The sequence below is a fragment of the Oncorhynchus nerka genome, linkage group LG2 (assembly GCF_034236695.1).
Source record: "Oncorhynchus nerka isolate Pitt River linkage group LG2, Oner_Uvic_2.0, whole genome shotgun sequence".
NCBI classification, from domain to species: Eukaryota; Metazoa; Chordata; class Actinopteri; order Salmoniformes; family Salmonidae; genus Oncorhynchus; species Oncorhynchus nerka.
The window spans coordinates 36,267,191-36,287,254 of NC_088397.1; the positions used below are offsets into that span (position 1 = coordinate 36,267,191).

Sequence of the window (20,064 nt, forward strand, 5' to 3'; positions counted from 1 at the left end):
CCGTGCTGGTTGGGGACACTGGTTAGGCTAATAGCTAGTTGGCTAAATAGCTAAGGTTAGCTGGCTGGCTAAGATAACTGCATATAGCTAATATTATTTGATTTTTGGTTAGATGGCGTTATGTATTTCCAAAACTGGTTTACTTTAATCACTCAAGCCATGAGTTCAAATGATTGGTTTAATTTAAAGTTCTACATTTTAAGTTATTTCTGTTGTAGTTGACATCATAGGGAATAGGCTGGTCCCCCATATTACTTCACACCTGACTATCATTCTTCTGAATTCTGATTTGGTTTTATGTAACAACTCCAAAAATAGAACTGTGAGGTGTTACTTTGCATTGGAATTTTGTATTTCTTTTTATTTGATATTTTATAAACAATATAAAACATACACATACAAACAACAACATCATACAAACATTAACGACATCACACCTGCCCAGATAGACTAGAACACACCTCCATCTCCATTAAGTCCATGGAGAATAAGAACAGCTCCTCCCAGCTACCCACTGCTCTGGGGCTATGAAACACTGTTACAACCGACAAATCCACTATAATTGAGAATTTCAATAAGCATTTTTCTACGGCTGGTCATGCTTTCCACCTAGCTACCGCTACCCCGGTCAACTGCCCGGCGCCCTCCACAGCAACCCGCCCAAGCCCCCAACATTTCTCCTTCACCCATATCCAGATAGCTGATGTTCTGAAAGAGCTGCAAAATCTGGACCCCTACAAATCAGCCGGGCTAGACAATCTGGACCCTCTCCTTCTAAAATTATCTGCCGAAATTATTGCAACCCCTATTACTAGCCTGTTCAACCTCTCTTTCGTATAGTCTGAGATTCCCAAAGATTGGAAAGCTGCCGCGGTCATCCCCCTCTTCAAAGGGGGAGACACTCTTGACCCAAACTGCTACAGACCTATATCTATCCTACCCTGCATCTCTAAGGCCTTCGACAGCCAAATTAACAAACAGATTACTGACCAATATGAATCACATCGTACCTTCTCCGCCATGCAATCTGGTTTCAGAGCTGGTCATGGGTGCACCTCAGCCACGCACAAGGTCCTAAACTATATCTTAACCGCCATCGATAAGAGACATTACTGTGCAGCTGTATTCATCGACCTGGCCAAGGCTTTCGACTCTGTCAATCACCACATCCTCAGCAGACTCAACAGCCTCGGTTTCTCAAATGATTGCCTCGCCTGGTTCACCAACTACTTCTCTGACAGAGTTCAGTGTGTCAAATCGGAGAGCCTGCTGTCCGGGCCTGTGGCAGTCTCTATGGGGGTGCCACAGGGTTCAATTCTTGGGCCAACTCTTTTCTCTGTATACATCAATGATGTCACTCTTGCTGCTGGTGAGTCTCTGATCCACCTCTACACAGACGACACCATTCTGTATACTTCTGGCCCTTCTTTGGACACTGTGTTAACTACCCTCCAGACGAGCTTCAATGCCATACAACTCTCCTTCCGTAGCCTCCAACTGCTCTTAAATACAAGTAAAACTAAATGCATGCTATTCAACCGATCATTGCCCGCACCTGCCCGCCCATCCAGCATCACTACTCTGGACGGCTCTGACTTAGAATACGTGGATAACTACAAATACCTAGGTGTCTGGCTTGTCTGTAAACTCTCCTTCCAGACTCACATTAAGCAACTCCAATCAAAAATTAAATCTAGAATCGGCTTCCTATTTCGCAAAAAATACTCATGCTGCCAAACATACCCTCATAAAATTGACCATCCTACCGATCCTTGACTTTGGCGATGTCATCTATAAAATAGCCTCCAACACTCTACTCAGCAAACTGGATGTAGTCTATCACAGTGCCATCCGTTTTGCCACCAAAGCCCCATACACTACTCACCACTGCGTATGCTCTCGTTGGCTGGCCCTCGCATCATACTCGTCGCCAAACCCACTGGCTACAGGTTATCTACAAGTCTCTGCTAGGTAAAGCCCCGCCCTATCTCAGCTCGCTGGTCACCATAGCAGCACCCACTCGTAGCACCTGTTCCAGCAGGTATATCTCACTGGTCACCCCCAAAGCCAATTCCTCCTTTAGTCTTCTTTCCTTCCAGTTCTCTGCTGCCACTGACTGGAACGACCTGCAAAAATCACTGAAGCTGGAGATTCCCATCTCCCTCACTAGCTTTAAGAACCAGCTGTCAGAGCAGCTCACAGATCACTGCACCTGTTCATTGCCCATCTGTATACAGTCCATCTATCTACCTCGTCCCCATACTGTATTTATTTATTTTGCTCCTTTTGCACCACAGTATCTCTACTTGCACATCCATCTTTTGTAATTACTTCGCCACGATGGCCTATTTATTGCCTTAACTCCCTTATTTGACCTAATTTGCACTGTATATAGACTTTGTTTTCTTTTTTTCTACTGTATTATTGACTGTATGTTTTGTTCATTCCATGTGTAACTCTGTGTTGTTGTATGTGTCGAACTGCTATGCTTTATCTTGGCCAGGTCGCAGTTGCAAATGAGAACTTGTTCTCAACTAGCTTACCTGGTTAAATAAAGGTGAGAAAAAAAAATGCATCACACCTGCCCAGACCCACTAGAACACATCTCCATTAACTACATCACACCTACCCAGACCCACTAGAACACTTCTCCATCTCCACTAACTACATCACACTTGTTCAGATTAGAGGTTGACCGATCACCTGGCACACTGACAGGGTCTGAATCAAACCCAATGTCCACTTGGCACACTGGCAGGGTCTGAATCAAACCCAATGTCCACCTGGCACACTAACAGGGTCTGAATCAAACCCAATGTCCACCTGGCACACTGACAGGGTCTGAATCAAACCCAATGTCCACCTGGCACACTGGCAGGGTCTGAATCAAACCCAATGTCCACCTGGCACACCGACAGTGTCTGAATCAAACCCAATGTCCACTTGGCACACTGACAGGGTCTGAATCAAACCCAATGTCCACTTGGCACACTGACAGGGTCTGAATCAAACCCAATGTCCACCTGGCACACTGACAGGGTCTGAATCAAACCCAATGTCCACCTGGCACACTGACAGGGTCTGAATCAAACCCAATGTCCACCTGGCACACTGACAGGGTCTGAATCAAACCCAATGTCCTCTTGGCACACTGACAGGGTCTGAATCAAACCCAATGTCCACCTGGCACACTGACAGGGTCTGAATAAACCCAAATGTCCACCTGGCACACTGACAGGGTCTGAATCAAACCCAATGTCCACCTGGCACACTGGCAGGGTCTGAATCAAACCCAATGTCCACCTGGCACACTGACAGTGTCTGAATCAAACCCAATGTCCACTTGGCACACTGACAGGGTCTGAATCAAACCCAATGTCCACTTGGCACACTGACAGGGTCTGAATCAAACCCAATTGCCACTTGGCACACTGACAGGGTCTGAATCAAACCCAATGTCCACCTGGCACACTGACAGGGTCTGAATCAAACCCAATGTCCACTTGGCACACTGACAGGGTCTGAATCAAACCCAATGTCCACCTGGCACACTGACAGGGTCTGAATCAAACCCAATGTCCACCTGGCACACTGACAGGGTCTGAATCAAACCCAGCAGTATAGACCTAGTCTGTTCATTATATACATCTACATGATGTATTGTTACACCATGTAGGGGCAGTATAGACCTAGTCTGTTCATTATATACATCTACATGATGTATTGTTACACCATGTAGGAGCAGTATAGACCTTGTCTGTTCATTATATACATCTACATGATGTATTATTACACCATGTAGGAGCAGTATAGACCTTGTCTGTTCATTATATACATCTACATGATGTATTATTACACCATGTAGGAGCAGTATAGACCTTGTCTGTTCATTATATACATCTACGTGATGTATTGTTACACCATGTAAGAACAGTATAGACCAACAGTAGCTAGCTACTTATGTAGATGTTGTTTGACTTAATGAATCTGCCTTGAATGTGCTGTATTAAACATTTTTAGTCGCACTAATCAATCAACACATTCAGGTCTTTGTATGTCCCAATACAATAGTATTATTGAATTAAATCCATGTAAAATACCTTTGTCTGAAAATAAAATATGATCCTCAACTGCGTTTCCCCTCCAGTCAGCAGACGGCGATGTGCGTCTTTCAGGCGACGCTGTCAGCGTGACGTATGATCTAGTGAACGGTTCTTCAGAAACAGCTCGTCAACCACCTCGGTAGCTTGCTAACCAACATAGCTGAAAGATTCAAGCTATTTATACGCCTTCGGTGTATATTAGCTACTGTGTACTCGACACACTTCTGTCGTATCTATTTGTTAACCTATTTAATGTAATATTACGTTATTTTGTATTAGTCTGCTATAGTAGCTGGCTGGTTAAGTTAGCACAAGCCTAGTCGCTAATGATAGCTAGTTAACATCCCTGACCATGAGCTCCCTAAACTTCTCTCCTCCTGTTAAAGAAGAGGAGGTCTGCTGGATGGAGAAAGAAGCTCTGGGGCTGAACATTGTCGTGAAAGAGAAGAAGGAAGAAGAGAAAGACGATTTTGGAATGAAGGATGAAGAGGGGGAGATTACTGTCACATTAGAGGAGGACGAAGAAGAGAAGACTGGAGATCTGATTAACACCAGTAATTACAGTGAGTACTATCTTATAAAACAGGGACATTGATCTGATTATCACCAGTAAATACAGTGAGTACTATCTGAATAGGGGCACAAACTCTGCAGTTGTTGAACTAATGTGCGATTTTTAAAAGGGCGTTCTACACTTGAATATGTTTTTGTACTGTATGAATTGTTCATGACGTCCTCCACAGTAAAGTATAAACACACTAATGGGAAACAAATAAATGTTTTGAGCAAAATAGTGTTTTTTTAGACAACTGCAAACTAGGAGTGAGTAATGTCATAGTAAGCCCTTCAAGGAGTTGGCTTGATAGGAAGTCGTGATGTCATCCAATAGGCGACTGATCTTCATGTGAAATTCATTGTTCTTTTTAAAATCCTTCCTGTTCTGTCAAGTTGGTTTTTGATCTAGAAAGCCATTTTCAAGCCTTACCATAGACTTTCAATACGATTTAAGTCCAACTGTAACTAGGCCACCCAGGAACATTCAATGTCATCTTGGTAAGCTCCTCCAGTGTAGTTTAGGTTATTGTGTGGTTTAGGTTATTGTCCTGTTAGTACAGTTTTTTGTATTCAGATCTCTGAAATGCACTCTACCTACTTAACATTTAGTGTTCGACTTATATTATGCTGGGAAAACAGTTTTCATGGGCACAGAAATCCTAAATCATTTCAGTTTGCTAAATCCAATGGTTCTAACCGAGAGTCACCTTAACTTTATTGACAACACCCAAATCAATACCGTCATTAACGCGGTTCTACAATAATTACACATTCTTAACACTGTTTAGTTACAGTCACATGTTCAACTATCATCAGCTGATCCAGGATATTTTTCTGAATGACAGTCAAATCGGGGCAGCAGGGAGCCTAGTGTTAAGAGTGTTGGACTAGTAACCGAAAGGTTGCAAGATTGTAAAAATCTGTCGTTCTGCCCCTGAACAAGGCAGTTAACCCACTGTTCCTAGGCCGTCATTGAAAACAAGAAGTTGTTCTTAACTGACTTGCCTAGTTAAATAAAGGTAAAAAATAAATAAATGACAAACATCACGACATGCAACAACAACCAACGTGCTTCTTCATTCATTACTCTGGTAAAGACAGTTATGCCGTGCTCCATGTTGGATCCAACATCCCTAACAAATTCATGTTTATAATGTTATTGTCTGCTTGATTTATAGTAGGGTCTCGTTAGTCTGTTTGGAAACAGAGATACTAATCTCATAATGTGTAGAGAACTGTTCCTTGATGGATAGGCTATTGTACAACACAAAGAGCTATTTTCTTATTCAGAACATTTAGAATGACAACACAGTTACATAGTAGCCTAGTGGGATTATTCACAAAATGATCTGGTTATGAAATGTCATGACAAAGACATTTTATTGTTCATGTGTCACCTGAAATATTAAATGATTTATAGTCCTAGGTCTTTGTTGTTGTTAGGTGAAGTTATGGGTCCTACAGTAGGTTTATGTTGTACAGAGGGGAAAATAGTATTTGATCCCCTGCTGATGTTGTACGTTTGCCCTCTGACAAAGAAATGATCAGTCTATAATTTTAATGGTAGGTTTATTTGAACAGGGAGAGACAGACTAACAACAAAAAATCCAGAAAAACAAATGTCAAAAATGTTATAAATTGATTTGCATTTTAAGTATTTGACCCCCCCTCTCAATTAGAAAGATTTCTGATTCCCAGGTGTCTTTTATACAGGTAACGACCTGAGATTAGGAGCACACTATTAAAGGGAGTGCTCCTAATCTCAGTTTGTTACCTGTATAAAAGACAGCTGTCCACAGAAGCAATCAATCAATCAGATTCCAAACTCTCCACCATGGCCAAGACCAAAGAGCTCTCCAAGGATGTCAGGGACAAGATTATAGACCTACACAAGGCTGGAATGGGCTACAAGACCATCGCCAAGCAGCTTGGTGAGAAGGTGACAACAGTTGGTACGATTATTCGCAAATGGAAGAAACACAAAAGAACTGTCAATCTCCCTCGGCCTGGGGCTCCATGCAAGATCTCACCTCGTGGAGTTGCAATGATCATGAGAACGGTGAGGAATCAGCCCAGAACTACACGGGAGGATCTTGTCAATTATCTCAAGGCAGCTGGGACCATAGTCATCAAGAAAACAATTGGTAACACACTACGCCGTGAAGGACTGAATTCCTGCAGCTTCCGCAAGGTCCCCCTGCTCAAGAAAGCACATATACATGCCCGTCTGAAGTTTGCCAATGAACATATGAATGATTCAGAGGACAACTGGGTGAAAGTGTTGTGGTCAGATGAGACCAAAATGGAGCTCTTTGGCATCAACTCAACTCGCCATGTTTGGAGAAGGAGGAATGCTGCCTATGACCCCAAGAACACCATCCCACTTGTCAAACATGGAGGTGGAAACATTATGCTTTGGGAGTGTTTTTCTGCTAAGGGGACAGGACAACTTCACTGCATCAAAGGGACGATGGATGGGGCCATGTACCATCAAATCTTGGGTGAGAACCTCCTTCCCTCAGCCAGGGCATTGAAAATGGGTCTTGGATGGGTATTCCAGCATGACAATGACCCAAAACACACGGCCATGGCAACAAATCAGTGTCTCAAGAAGAAGCACATTAAGGTCCTGGAGTGGCCTAGCCAGTGTCAAGACCTTAACCCCATAGCAAATCGTTCTACAGTGGTCCCTGAAGCGTACGATCACACCTGTGTGTTTAGAACACTCATTTAGAACGGCAGTTTCGAATGACGCAACAATCAGTGTTTGAGCTGGCCACACTTTTTTCAGAAACTATTTACACAAACACAGTCCTTACAAAGTTATGTCCAGAATGTCAGCAGTTTATTTTTGGATGCATTGTTCAGATATTCACAGAAGTAAATATAGCATAACACAATCATCCTAACCGGAAAAATGTAGGCTACATTTGTCCTAGCGCTGAGGAAAGATTGACCCAACACAAGCAGTCATATTTTCTAACTCTCGGCTGACGTAAACTACAATATGAATGAGCTAATAGCAATTACTATATATAATTAATCACATCACGGGTGAGCTCACCATTGATCGAAATAACTAGGTAAAACACTTTATAGAAATCAAAAGTAATCCGCAGATTAGTTTCAGCGCTGCAGCCATGCATTTTTTCCTCACAGAAACCGAAGATAATAAGAGAAGACAAGATGAGTTTGGTCTGTTTGTAGTATGCATGTTGAAGGGGTGTGTCATCTACCGTCGTTCACATCCCACCATTAATTTCCGGAAGTCCTCAAAAAATTTGTGAACTCTTACTCACCTCATTTTGTTATAACATCTTTGGTCAAACAGACTGAATCCCAGAATGCATTGTATGTCAACAAACATGGCTACACAGCTGGAATTAGCTTAGCTCATCATAATCAGTACAAACTTCCAAAAAGTATTTTACACACATATGTGCCCATTACAATCTGTGCAAGAATCGGAATGCATGATTTGTCACCTAGAATTGAAAACATGTGAATAAAACTGTAAATACACAAATAATTGCCACACAAAACATTTTCTGAAAGGCTCCATGCAAGATCTCACCTCGTGGAGTTGCAATGATCATGAGAACGGTGAGGAATCAGCCCAGAACTACACGGGAGGATCTTGTCAATTATCTCAAGGCAGCTGGGACCATAGTCATCAAGAAAACAATTGGTAACACACTACGCCGTGAAGGACTGAATTCCTGCAGCTTCCGCAAGGTCCCCCTGCTCAAGAAAGCACATATACATGCCCGTCTGAAGTTTGCCAATGAACATATGAATGATTCAGAGGACAACTGGGTGAAAGTGTTGTGGTCAGATGAGACCAAAATGGAGCTCTTTGGCATCAACTCAACTCGCCATGTTTGGAGAAGGAGGAATGCTGCCTATGACCCCAAGAACACCATCCCACTTGTCAAACATGGAGGTGGAAACATTATGCTTTGGGAGTGTTTTTCTGCTAAGGGGACAGGACAACTTCACTGCATCAAAGGGACGATGGATGGGGCCATGTACCATCAAATCTTGGGTGAGAACCTCCTTCCCTCAGCCAGGGCATTGAAAATGGGTCTTGGATGGGTATTCCAGCATGACAATGACCCAAAACACACGGCCATGGCAACAAATCAGTGTCTCAAGAAGAAGCACATTAAGGTCCTGGAGTGGCCTAGCCAGTGTCAAGACCTTAACCCCATAGCAAATCGTTCTACAGTGGTCCCTGAAGCGTACGATCACACCTGTGTGTTTAGAACACTCATTTAGAACGGCAGTTTCGAATGACGCAACAATCAGTGTTTGAGCTGGCCACACTTTTTTTCAGAAACTATTTACACAAACACAGTCCTTACAAAGTTATGTCCAGAATGTCAGCAGTTTATTTTTGGATGCATTGTTCAGATATTCACAGAAGTAAATATAGCATAACACAATCATCCTAACCGGAAAAATGTAGGCTACATTTGTCCTAGCGCTGAGGAAAGATTGACCCAACACAAGCAGTCATATTTTCTAACTCTCGGCTGACGTAAACTACAATATGAATGAGCTAATAGCAATTACTATATATAATTAATCACATCACGGGTGAGCTCACCATTGATCGAAATAACTAGGTAAAACACTTTATAGAAATCAAAAGTAATCCGCAGATTAGTTTCAGCGCTGCAGCCATGCATTTTTTCCTCACAGAAACCGAAGATAATAAGAGAAGACAAGATGAGTTTGGTCTGTTTGTAGTATGCATGTTGAAGGGGTGTGTCATCTACCGTCGTTCACATCCCACCATTAATTTCCGGAAGTCCTCAAAAAATTTGTGAACTCTTACTCACCTCATTTTGTTATAACATCTTTGGTCAAACAGACTGAATCCCAGAATGCATTGTATGTCAACAAACATGGCTACACAGCTGGAATTAGCTTAGCTCATCATAATCAGTACAAACTTCCAAAAAGTATTTTACACACATATGTGCCCATTACAATCTGTGCAAGAATCGGAATGCATGATTTGTCACCTAGAATTGAAAACATGTGAATAAAACTGTAAATACACAAATAATTGCCACACAAAACATTTTCTGAAAGTGATTTATTGATACAAGTGGCGCGTGCCGGCAGTCAACCATGTAACCTCCCACTCTGCGCCATTCAGTGTTGTTGTTTATGTATGTAGCTAGTGAGTTAAGCTGTAGCATTAACAATGTCTTTCAAAAGGAGACAACTCACAAATGTGGAAATTCTGGAGAATTTTAAAAATTCTGACAATGAGTCTGAGTATGAAAGTCAGGAATCAGATTCTGACAGTAACAGTGAGGAGCTGCCCCCCAACCTTGTAGCCATTGAGAACGCTGAATCTGAATTTCCCTTGTCCACTGAGGAAGTACCAGGTCCCTTTGAAGATGCTGGTGGTGATGGAGGCAGACCGACAGTGGATGAAGTACAGGAGTTCTGTGGTAGCTGGAAGGCCACCAGTCATTTCACCCTACCTGGCCCTGCTGTCTGCTTTGACGAGTCCCAGCCTGGAGTGCAACGCCCCTTGCCATTTCCAACTGAGGCAGAGTGCTTCAAGTTGTTTCTGACAGAGGAGCTGGTGGGAGACATAGTTGAGGAGACCAATCGCTATGCCTTAGAGCTACAGGAGAAGAGAGAGCCAGGAGTGAGGGGGAAACTCGCTAAATGGGTGACAACCACAATTAGTGAAATGTATACCTTCCTGGTGACAGTCCTTCTCATGGGAATAGTAAAGAAGAACTCCCTAAGAGAATACTGGAGCACAGATCCTATGTTTGCAACTCCCTTCTTTGCCTCTCTCTTTTCCCATGATCGCTTCCTAGTTCTGCTGCGATGCCTGCATTTCGTCAACAATGCTACTGCCATCCTAAGTGACCCGTTATACAAAATAAGAAATGTTCTTATCAGCCTGACATCATTGAGCACATCTGCAGCAATAAGTGACTGACTGACCTGACAGGTGACTTGACAGGTGACCTGCCATGATAATATGCCTTTAGAGATGGGGGTGGAAATGCAGTTGTTGTTCAGTCACTGCATGGATATTAAATATGGGTTATGCATATTCAGTTTTTGTCCTCTAGTAAAACAATTTGTTGAACCAACTACCAGTACTGCAATAAAATAGATGGATATTACATATTGGCATATGTGTTTTCTTGCTATGTTTTCATCCAGTACAACTGTTAAGGTGTGTACGTTAGCATACAAAAGCTGTCCTCATTCTTCAGCTCCAAAGATGTCCAGCTCCAGTTATGATATTGGCAAATAATGTTTCTGGTTTCTGAAAGTACAGAATAAAGAGGAATTATTCATTGGAATACAATATAAGGATATAGCAATAAAACAATACTACAAAGAAGTTACATAATAAACACTGCTATAAAAAAATATTTTATTGCATTGACAAAATCTCAGATTTGAGTTATAACAGTAAGAAACTAACTTTTGAGCTCCACAAGGGGGCAAGGCAGGGCAGAACAGAGCTATGCTTAATAGACCAAATAAACAAACCATGGTCACATTTTTTATTTATTTAACTAGGCAAGTAATTTAAGAACAAATTATTATTTACAATGATGGCCTACACCGGCCAAACTTGGACAACGCTGGGCCAATTGTGCGCTGCACTATGGGGACTCCCATAGTGATACAGCCTGGATTTGAACCAGGGTGTCTGTAGTGACGCCTCGAGCACTGAGATGTAGTGCCATAGACCGCTGCGCCACTTGGGAGTCATAAGGCCAGGGTAGCTTCAAAATACAACACAAGCTAATAGTTTTCTGACGCAACTAGCATTGTTTTACTGAGCTAATAGAATAATGTAGCTAGGTAAGCATGATAGACAATAACACCATAAAGGTTATAAAATGTGTAACGTTCCCTCACGTGTCCGCAGTTATAAGGAATATATTATGATCTACAGCTACAGCAGAAACGGCATACGGAAACTATTATTATAACTATTATAACGTAATAAGGCACTTACTTTGATAGAAACGCAGCCTGGATTTGAACCAGGGAGTCTGTAGTGACGCCTCTAGCACTGATGTGCTGTGCCTTTGACCGCTGCACCACTTGAGTCATAAGGCCATGGTAGCTTCAGAATGCAACACAAGATAATACTTCTCTGACGCATTTAGCATTGTTTTACAGAGCTAATAGAAGAATGTGGCTACATAAGCACGATTGACTATAACACCATAAAGGTTATAAAATGAGTAACGTTTCCTCACGTGTCCGCGGTGATAAAGAATATACACAAATATATTATGCTCCATACATACAGTACGCTACAATAGAAATGTGGAATAGAAAATGTGAACACATGTGCAGATCCTGTTCTGACGGGAGATTAGCAAATGTATGCAGACGTGAACTGTACAAACAATTGGGAAGTGCTTGGGGAATTTTGTCCGTGTCAGAAATGTCCCAAAATTTTAATTATCCGCAAAAGTAAAAATGACAATTTTTATGGGAATGAATGAGGAGGCGGAACACACCTAAATTCAAACTGTTTTTAGAAAATAAAAACTTGTTTGAAAATCATTTGAAATTGAAGTTAAAACAACCTATAAATATAAACAGGCTGTGTGCTTTAGTTTGAGGGCAGCGCGGATAAAATGTACTGTTACGTATCAATCACATTCTGGAATGGAGAGAACATTCTAACATCACGTGCATAAAAAAACTCACGCATGAAAGGTTTAAAATGCAAATCAATTTATAACATTTTTGACATGCGTTTTTCTAGATTTTTTTGTTGTTATTCTGTCTCACTGTTCAAATAAACCTACCATTAAAATGATAGACTGATCATTTCTTTGTCAGTGGGCAAACGTACAAAATCAACAGGGGATCAAATACTTTTTCCCATCACTGTATGGGTCCTACAGTAGGCCTATGTTGTTAGCTGAAGTGATGGGTCCTACAGTAGGTCTATGTTATTGTTAGGTGAAGTTATGGGTCCTACAGTAGGTCTATGTTGTTAGGTGAAGTTATGGGTCCTACTGTAATATTCAGAACACATTGTGAAAACTAAAATCTTCGCTCACTATTTTGGCTCCATGCAGATATTCTAAATCCATAACTAGCGGTTTCTTCATTAGCAGATATACCACATCCATAACTAGTGCTTTCCTCATTACCAGATATACTACATCCATAACTAGCGGTTTCCTCATTACCAGATATACTACATCCATAACTAGCGGTTTCCTCATTAGCAAGGGGGAGTTTCTGCAACCAGATACACTACATCCGTAATATCGTGACGTCGTATTGGTTAATGTGACGACTGATGCTCATCGAATGATTAGCGGTTTATAATTGCGTGATTAAATAAATCTGTCAATTATTAACTCATTAACCTGGGGCACCATGGGAAAATTAGTTTTATTGAGTTTCTATTTCCCAAATTATTAACTCAAAGAATTTCAGAATATCGATTTTACAACAGTCGCTAATTAATCAATTTCCTCTACAGTTTCATTCTGAACGTCGCATAATCTGGGAATCTGCACAAACCTGAGTCCCACCAATGAGTCTGTACCACACCAATTGTAGTTGATTATTTATTTACTATCAAGCTAAAATGATAATATGAGATATACATTTACAAAACACAGTCTAGGCTATTGAATAGAACTTAGTACAACGGGCCAACACACTATGCTGCGTGTTACCCAAAATGGGGATTTAAAAGAGAGAGAAGAAGGGAAAGTACACGAGAGAAATGTACATTTATGTGCATTTGTCAGCTTTGCTTATTTTAACCCTAACCTTGCCCCGAACTGCCGCTATTATGGGTCGGAATATAATGATGTAATTACGTGTTAAAGGTCTCCGATGGTGGGTCTCCGCGTGGACCTGGTTCCTCGGATGTTTCACTTCTCTGGTGTTACTCTCTGGTTGTCCTCACGATGTCAGTGTCCTTGTCTTCGTGGTCTGTTTCCTCCCCCTTGTTCTAAAAGGGGTCTTCTGAGGACAGTCAGCCCTGCAGCTCAGGGCTCACAGCGTTAGGAATGAAAGCAGTGTAGATACACGATTCGATGGAGAGTGGTAACCGGGTGGTCCTGCTTGAACTCACCCTCTTAGACGCAGCTACTCATCCGTAGCAATTATTTGGTAGAAGGTTCCTTTGTCTTCAACCTCTTGTTGCATTTTGGGTTCATTGACTACTCAGACCTTGGCTGCAGCTCGGGTCAGCTCGGGTCAATTCTTAACTCACATGTCTTATACCCTCGGGTCAGAAGTGGACGTTTACGCCTTTTACCAAGTTAAGAGGCTGGAGGTCTGGATTTGACTCAGATCCAATTTTACACAACTAACTTCACATTTCATCTTTACCAAAGCATTCTCTTTGATTTGGATATTTTCCACACAGCGTACAATGTATAAACATCAAGCGTATACTGGGAAAACTCTTGCCGTTCGAAACTCATTGTCCTAAAGTCCAATTATTGCATGTTTAATTCTCTGAGGCTGGTTCTCTATAGTGAGAGGACAAAGTAATTTTGTCTGCAACCAAATTGTGTGTGCTTTGCCCTCGTGCCGCAATTTTAGCAAACACAGAAAGGGGCCTATAATGACCAAAAGACCAAAAGTCGTTTGGCACATTGCTTAGAATTTCAACAACTTTAATAACTTATTTCTAGCCTACAATCATCTATTTTACTGCTAATGTGAAAACAAAACAAAATATGTCTATTGTTGCTCATTTTAAGACAATTGTCAAATAATTTTAACATTCATTAGATGTCAATTGTTGTACAACATCATGGCTACGCTGTTGGCATCCCCTTTTACATCCCCTATTTTGTTGTTCACACAGGAGAGAGACGGGACTACAGTGGGTCCTCGGGGGAGCTTCAACAACATCATGATGCTGACAAGGCAGAGAAGAGTCTCTCCAGATCAGAACACCTCAAGAAACATCAGCGGAGACCCACAGGGAAGAAATCTCACCGCTGCTCTGACTGTGGGAAAGGTTTTAAATCTTCATCAGAACTTAAAATACACCAACGAGTACACACAAGAGAGAAATCTTACCACTGTTTTGATTGTGGGAAGAGCTACTTAAGATCAAATTCACTAAAAGTACACATGAGAATTCACACAGGAGAGAAACCGTTTATCTGTGATCAATGTGGGAAGAGTTTTACTACATCAAGCCATTGGATTGTACACCAGAGAACACACACAGGAGAGAAACCTTATAGCTGTACTCAATGTGGGAAGAGTTTTACTCAGTCAAGCAACCTGTTATCACACCAGAGAAAACACACAGGAGAGAAATCTTATAGTTGTAATCAATGTGGGAAGAGTTTTACTCAGTCAAACATCCTGGTATCACATGAGAGAATACACACAGGAGAGAAACCTTATAGCTGTGATCAATGTGGGAAGAGTTTTACTACATCTAGCCATCTGACTGTCCACCGGAGAACACACACAGGAGAGAAACCTTATAGCTGTACTCAATGTGGGATTAGTTTTACTCACTCAAGCAGCATGTTATCACACCAGAGAAAACACACAGGAGAGAAATCTTATAGCTGTAATCAATGTGGGAAGAGTTTTGTTACATCTAGCCATCTGACTATACACCAGAGAACACACACAGGAGAGAAACCTCATAGCTGTGATCAATGTGACAAGAGATACTCTGATAAAAGATCTCTGATCAAACATCAGAAAATACATACATGAAGGAGTTGTTTCATGATATCAATGAAATAAAATCTCACAGTGTATAATGTTTAAACATTGTAGTAGGAGTATTTGAATAATGGAGAACCCTAATTGTTTGCCTCCTGTTCTATTGATTTCAGCATGATATGGGTATTAGCCTCATCAGTGGAAATTGTTTTGTACTTTGCTGCATTCATCTTTCCCTTAATCTTGATCAGTCTACCAGTCCCTGCCATTGAAAAATATCCCCACTGCATGATGCTGCCAACACCATGCTTCACCGTAGGGATGGTGCCTGGTTTCCTCCAGACGTGATGCTTGGCATCCAGGCCGAAGAGTTTAATCTTGGTTTCATCAGAACAGAGAATCTGAACTCCAAGTGGGCTGTCATGTGACTTTTATTGAGGAGTGGCTTCCGTCTAGCCACTCTATCGTAAAGGTCTGATTGGTGGAGTGCTGTGTAGATGGTTGTCCTTCTGGAAGGTTCTCCCATCTCCACAGAGGAACTCTGGAGCTCTGTCAGAGTGACCAGTGGGTTCTTGGTCACCTCCCTGACCAAGGCCCTTCTCCCCTGATTGTTCTGTTTGAAATGGATGCCAGCTCTCGGAAGAGTCTTGGTGGTTTCAACTGTCTTACATTTTAGAATGATGGAGGCCACTGTGTTCTTAGGGACCTTCAATACTGCAGAAATGTTTTGGTACCCTTCCTCAGATCTGTGCTTTGACACAATCCTGTCTCGAAGCTCTACGGACAATTCCTTCGCCCGCATGGCTTGGTTTTTTCTCTGACATGAATTTATGGCAGGTGGGCTCCAATGAAGTTGTAGAAACATCTCAAGGATGATTAATGGAAACAGGATGCACCTGAGCTCAATTTTGAGTCTCATAGCAAAGGGTCTAAATAAGGTATTTCTGTTTTTCACTTTGTCATTATCGGGTATTGTGATGTCATTATGGGGTATTGTGTGTAGGTTGATGAGGAAAATATTATTTAATCCATTTTAGAATAAGGCTGTAACGTAACAAAATGTGAATGTTCTGAATATGCTGTTGGTTTACTGTTAGAATAAGTTGTATGACTACACCAATACTGTTAAAGCAACGATGCAGAGACCTAGAAAATACATGGCCAACCTTGCCAAACCTTGGTTTCTGTTCCAGCCCTGCACTAACAGCTGACATTGTGCTGATTATTTGGATTAGACACTATTCAACTATTCAATCATGTCTTGTTTTGGAGTCAGATGGATGTCTATACCCACTGCCCATTTCCACAGGTGTTCTTTATGATAGGAAATAAAGGGCTGATTCACAGAATGAACTATAGTGTATTTTAGAGTCATTGAACATTCCCTGTTTGTCCGGTTTATTGAGTTACACTAATTTAGTCTGATGATATTGTACAATCATTATTTAATTCTGCTACATTTAAAAATTATTTAATTATTTAAAGCTTTATTTAGCTAGGCAAGACAGTTAAGAACCAATTCTTATTTACAATGATGGCCTACCGGGGAACATTGGGTTAACTGCCTTGTTCAGGGGCATAACGACAGATTTTTACCTTGTCAGCTCGGGGTTTCTGGCCCAATGCTCTAACCACTAGGCTACCTGCCGGCCCATAGGCATGTCCAATGCAGACATGATGGATTAGTATTGACCTCCTAGGCGTGTCCAATGCAGACATGATGGATTAGTATTGACCTCGTAGACATGTCCAATGCACTTGTTCATGTGGTTTGTAGTTTCGATACTGAAACAGGATTTGCTAATCCTCCCACATTGTTTCCATGTTGCTGAGATGTTTTCTCCATTTGAAATGATACTGTTAGAAATAGGTAAAGCACTCACACATCTGAGAACTTGTGTGTGTTCATCATTAGTTAATAACATGAAAGAAAACAAAAGGCTGATTGATACTGATCAGTGTGTGGGTTTTCTTTTTCATCAGACAATTGAGGCTCATATTGAAGGAGACCAGATTAGACTCATAATGAGGCTAACCGTGTTGAAGGATACCAGATTAGACTCATAATGAGCCTCACCATGTTGAAGGAGCCAGATTAGACTCATAATGAGGCTCACCATGTTGAAGGAGACCAGATTAGACTCATGATCAGTGGTGGAAAAACTACCCAATTGTCATACTTGAGTAAAAGTATAGATACCTTCATAGAAAGTTACCCAGTAAAATACTACTTGAGTAAAAGTCTAAAATGATTTGGTTTGAAATATTCTTAATTAATTATCAAAAGTAAAAGTACGAATCATTTCAAATCCCTTATATTAAGCAAACCAGACGGCACCATTTTCTTGTTTTTTTATTTACGGATAGCCAGGGAAACACTCAGACATAATTTACAAACGAAGCATTTGTGTTTAGTGAGTCCGTCAGATCAGAGGCAGTAGGGATGACCAGGGATGTTCTGTTTAGTGAGTCCATCAGAGGCAGTAGGGAAGACCAGTGATGTTCTCTGTTTAGTGAGTCCGCCAGACCATAGGCATTAGGGATGACCAGGGATGTTCTCTTGATAAGTGCTGAATTGGACCATTTTTCTGTCCTGCTAAGCATTCAAAATGTAACTAGTATTTTTGGGTCTCAGCGAAAATGTAATAAAAAGTACATTATTTTCATTTAGAAATGTAGTAAAAGTACAAGTTGTCAAAAATAAAAATAGTAAGTACAGATTCCCCAAAACAACTACTTCAGTAGTACTTGAAATAACTTTTACTTAAGTACTTTACACCACTGATACTGTGTTACAGCTGCTCTCTCCTCCTCGATGTCATAAACTAGACCAGGTACTGTGTTACAGCTGCTATCTCCCCCTCAATGTCATGAACTAGACCAGGTACTGTGTTACAGCTGCTCTCTCATCAATGTCATGAACTAGACCATGTACTGTGTGACAGCTCCTGCTCATTGCCATAAAATTAGGTCCATAGCCCTCTCCTCCATGGTTTCCCCAACCTAAACTCACGGAGATGAGGTCCAAAGACCTCTCCTCCATGGTTTCCCCAACCTAAACTCACTGAGATGAGGTCCAAGGAGGTGAAGTCTATTAGAGGTGGTTTGGTTAACCACATTAGTTACTTTGCCTAAAGACTTACAGTGCCTTGCGAAAGTATTCGGCCCCCTTGAACTTTGCGAACTTTTGCCACATTTCAGGCTTCAAACATAAAGATATAAAACTGTATTTTTTTGTGAAGAATCAACAACAAGTGGGACACAATTATGAAGTGGAACGACATTTATTGGATATTTCAAACTTTTTTTAACAAATCAAAAACTGAAATATTGGGCATGCAAAATTATTCAGCCCCCTTAAGTTAATACTTTGTAGCGCCACCTTTTGCTGCGATTACAGCTGTAAGTCGCTTGGGGTATGTCTCTATCAGTTTTGCACATCGAGAGACTGAAATTGTTTCCCATTCCTCCATGCAAAACAGCTCAAGCTCAGTGAGGTTGGATGGAGAGCATTTGTGAACAGCAGTTTTCAGTTCTTTCCACAGATTCTCGATTGGATTCAGGTCTGGACTTTGACTTGGCCATTCTAACACCTGGATATGTTTATTTTTGAACCATTCCATTGTAGATTTTGCTTTATGTTTTGGATCATTGTCTTGTTGGAAGACAAATCTCCGTCCCAGTCTCAGGTCTTTTGCAGACTCCATCAGGTTTTCTTCCAGAATGGTCCTGTATTTGGCTCCATCCATCTTCCCATCAATTTTAACCATCTTCCCTGTCCCTGCTGAGGAAAAGCAGGCCCAAACCATGATGGTAGATTCGCAGATCTTGGTAGATTTGCAGTGGTCTGATACTCCTTCCATTTCAATATTATCGCTTGCACAGTGCTCCTTGGGATGTTTAAAGCTTGGGAAATCTTTTTGTATCCAAATCTGGCTTTAAACTTCTTCACAACAGTATCTCGGACCTGCCTGGTGTGTTCCTTGTTCTTCATGATGCTCTCTGCGCTTTTAACGGACCTCTGAGACTATCACAGTGCAGGTGCATTTATACAGAGACTTGATTACACACAGGTGGATTGTATTTATCATCATTCGTCATTTAGGTCAACATTGGATCATTCAGAGATCCTCACTGAACTTCTGGAGAGAGTTTGCTGCACTGAAAGTAAAGGGGCTGAATAATTTTGCATGCCCAATTTTTCCGTTTTTGATTTGTTAAAAAAGTTTGAAATATCCAATAAATGTCGTTCCACTTCATGATTGTGTCCCACTTGTTGTTGATTCTTCACAAAAAAATACAGTTTTATATCTTTATGTTTGAAGCCTGAAATGTGGCAAAAGGTCGCAAAGTTCAAGGGGACCGAATACTTTCGCAAGGCACTGTATTAGGTTCCCAAGCACTTTAATTTGGCATCCATGTTTCATGGAAAGAGACTAAGTTTAGCCCAGAGTGTACCAGGTGGACATTGGGTTTGATTCAGACCCTGCCAGCATGGCCAGAAATGTATTCCAAGGTCAGTAACTTATAACCATAGAACCACCACAGACCTTTCATGCATGACTAAAAACACCTAAGTATTCGATTTACTGCCATGGTCTAGTATGTCATTGTATCAGACACCATTCACAATGCTGGCTGAGGTACGAGTAAAACATGACATATTATGTCCTAACTATTCACAATGCTGGCTGAGGTACGAGTAAAACATGACATTATT

The 20,064-nt window shown here is 41.3% G+C and overlaps 1 protein-coding gene across 3 annotated transcripts in view; it reads left to right on the plus strand.

Annotated features, from left to right (window-relative positions):
* Positions 1-16,697, plus strand: part of LOC135572432 (zinc finger protein 239-like) — a 33,905-nt gene extending 17,208 nt beyond the window's left edge. Inside the window, exons 2-3 of one of the 3 annotated variants that reach the window (XM_065020328.1) lie at positions 4,490-4,666; positions 14,518-16,697. In XM_065020328.1, coding sequence (XP_064876400.1) covers positions 4,490-4,666; positions 14,518-15,395 — 1,055 coding nt within the window. In that variant the 3' untranslated portion in view covers positions 15,396-16,697. The remainder of the gene's footprint in view (positions 1-4,489; positions 4,667-14,517) is intronic. The other 2 variants (XM_065020329.1, XM_065020334.1) reach the window with 2 other exon arrangements.
* Positions 16,698-20,064: the final 3,367 nt, after the last annotated feature.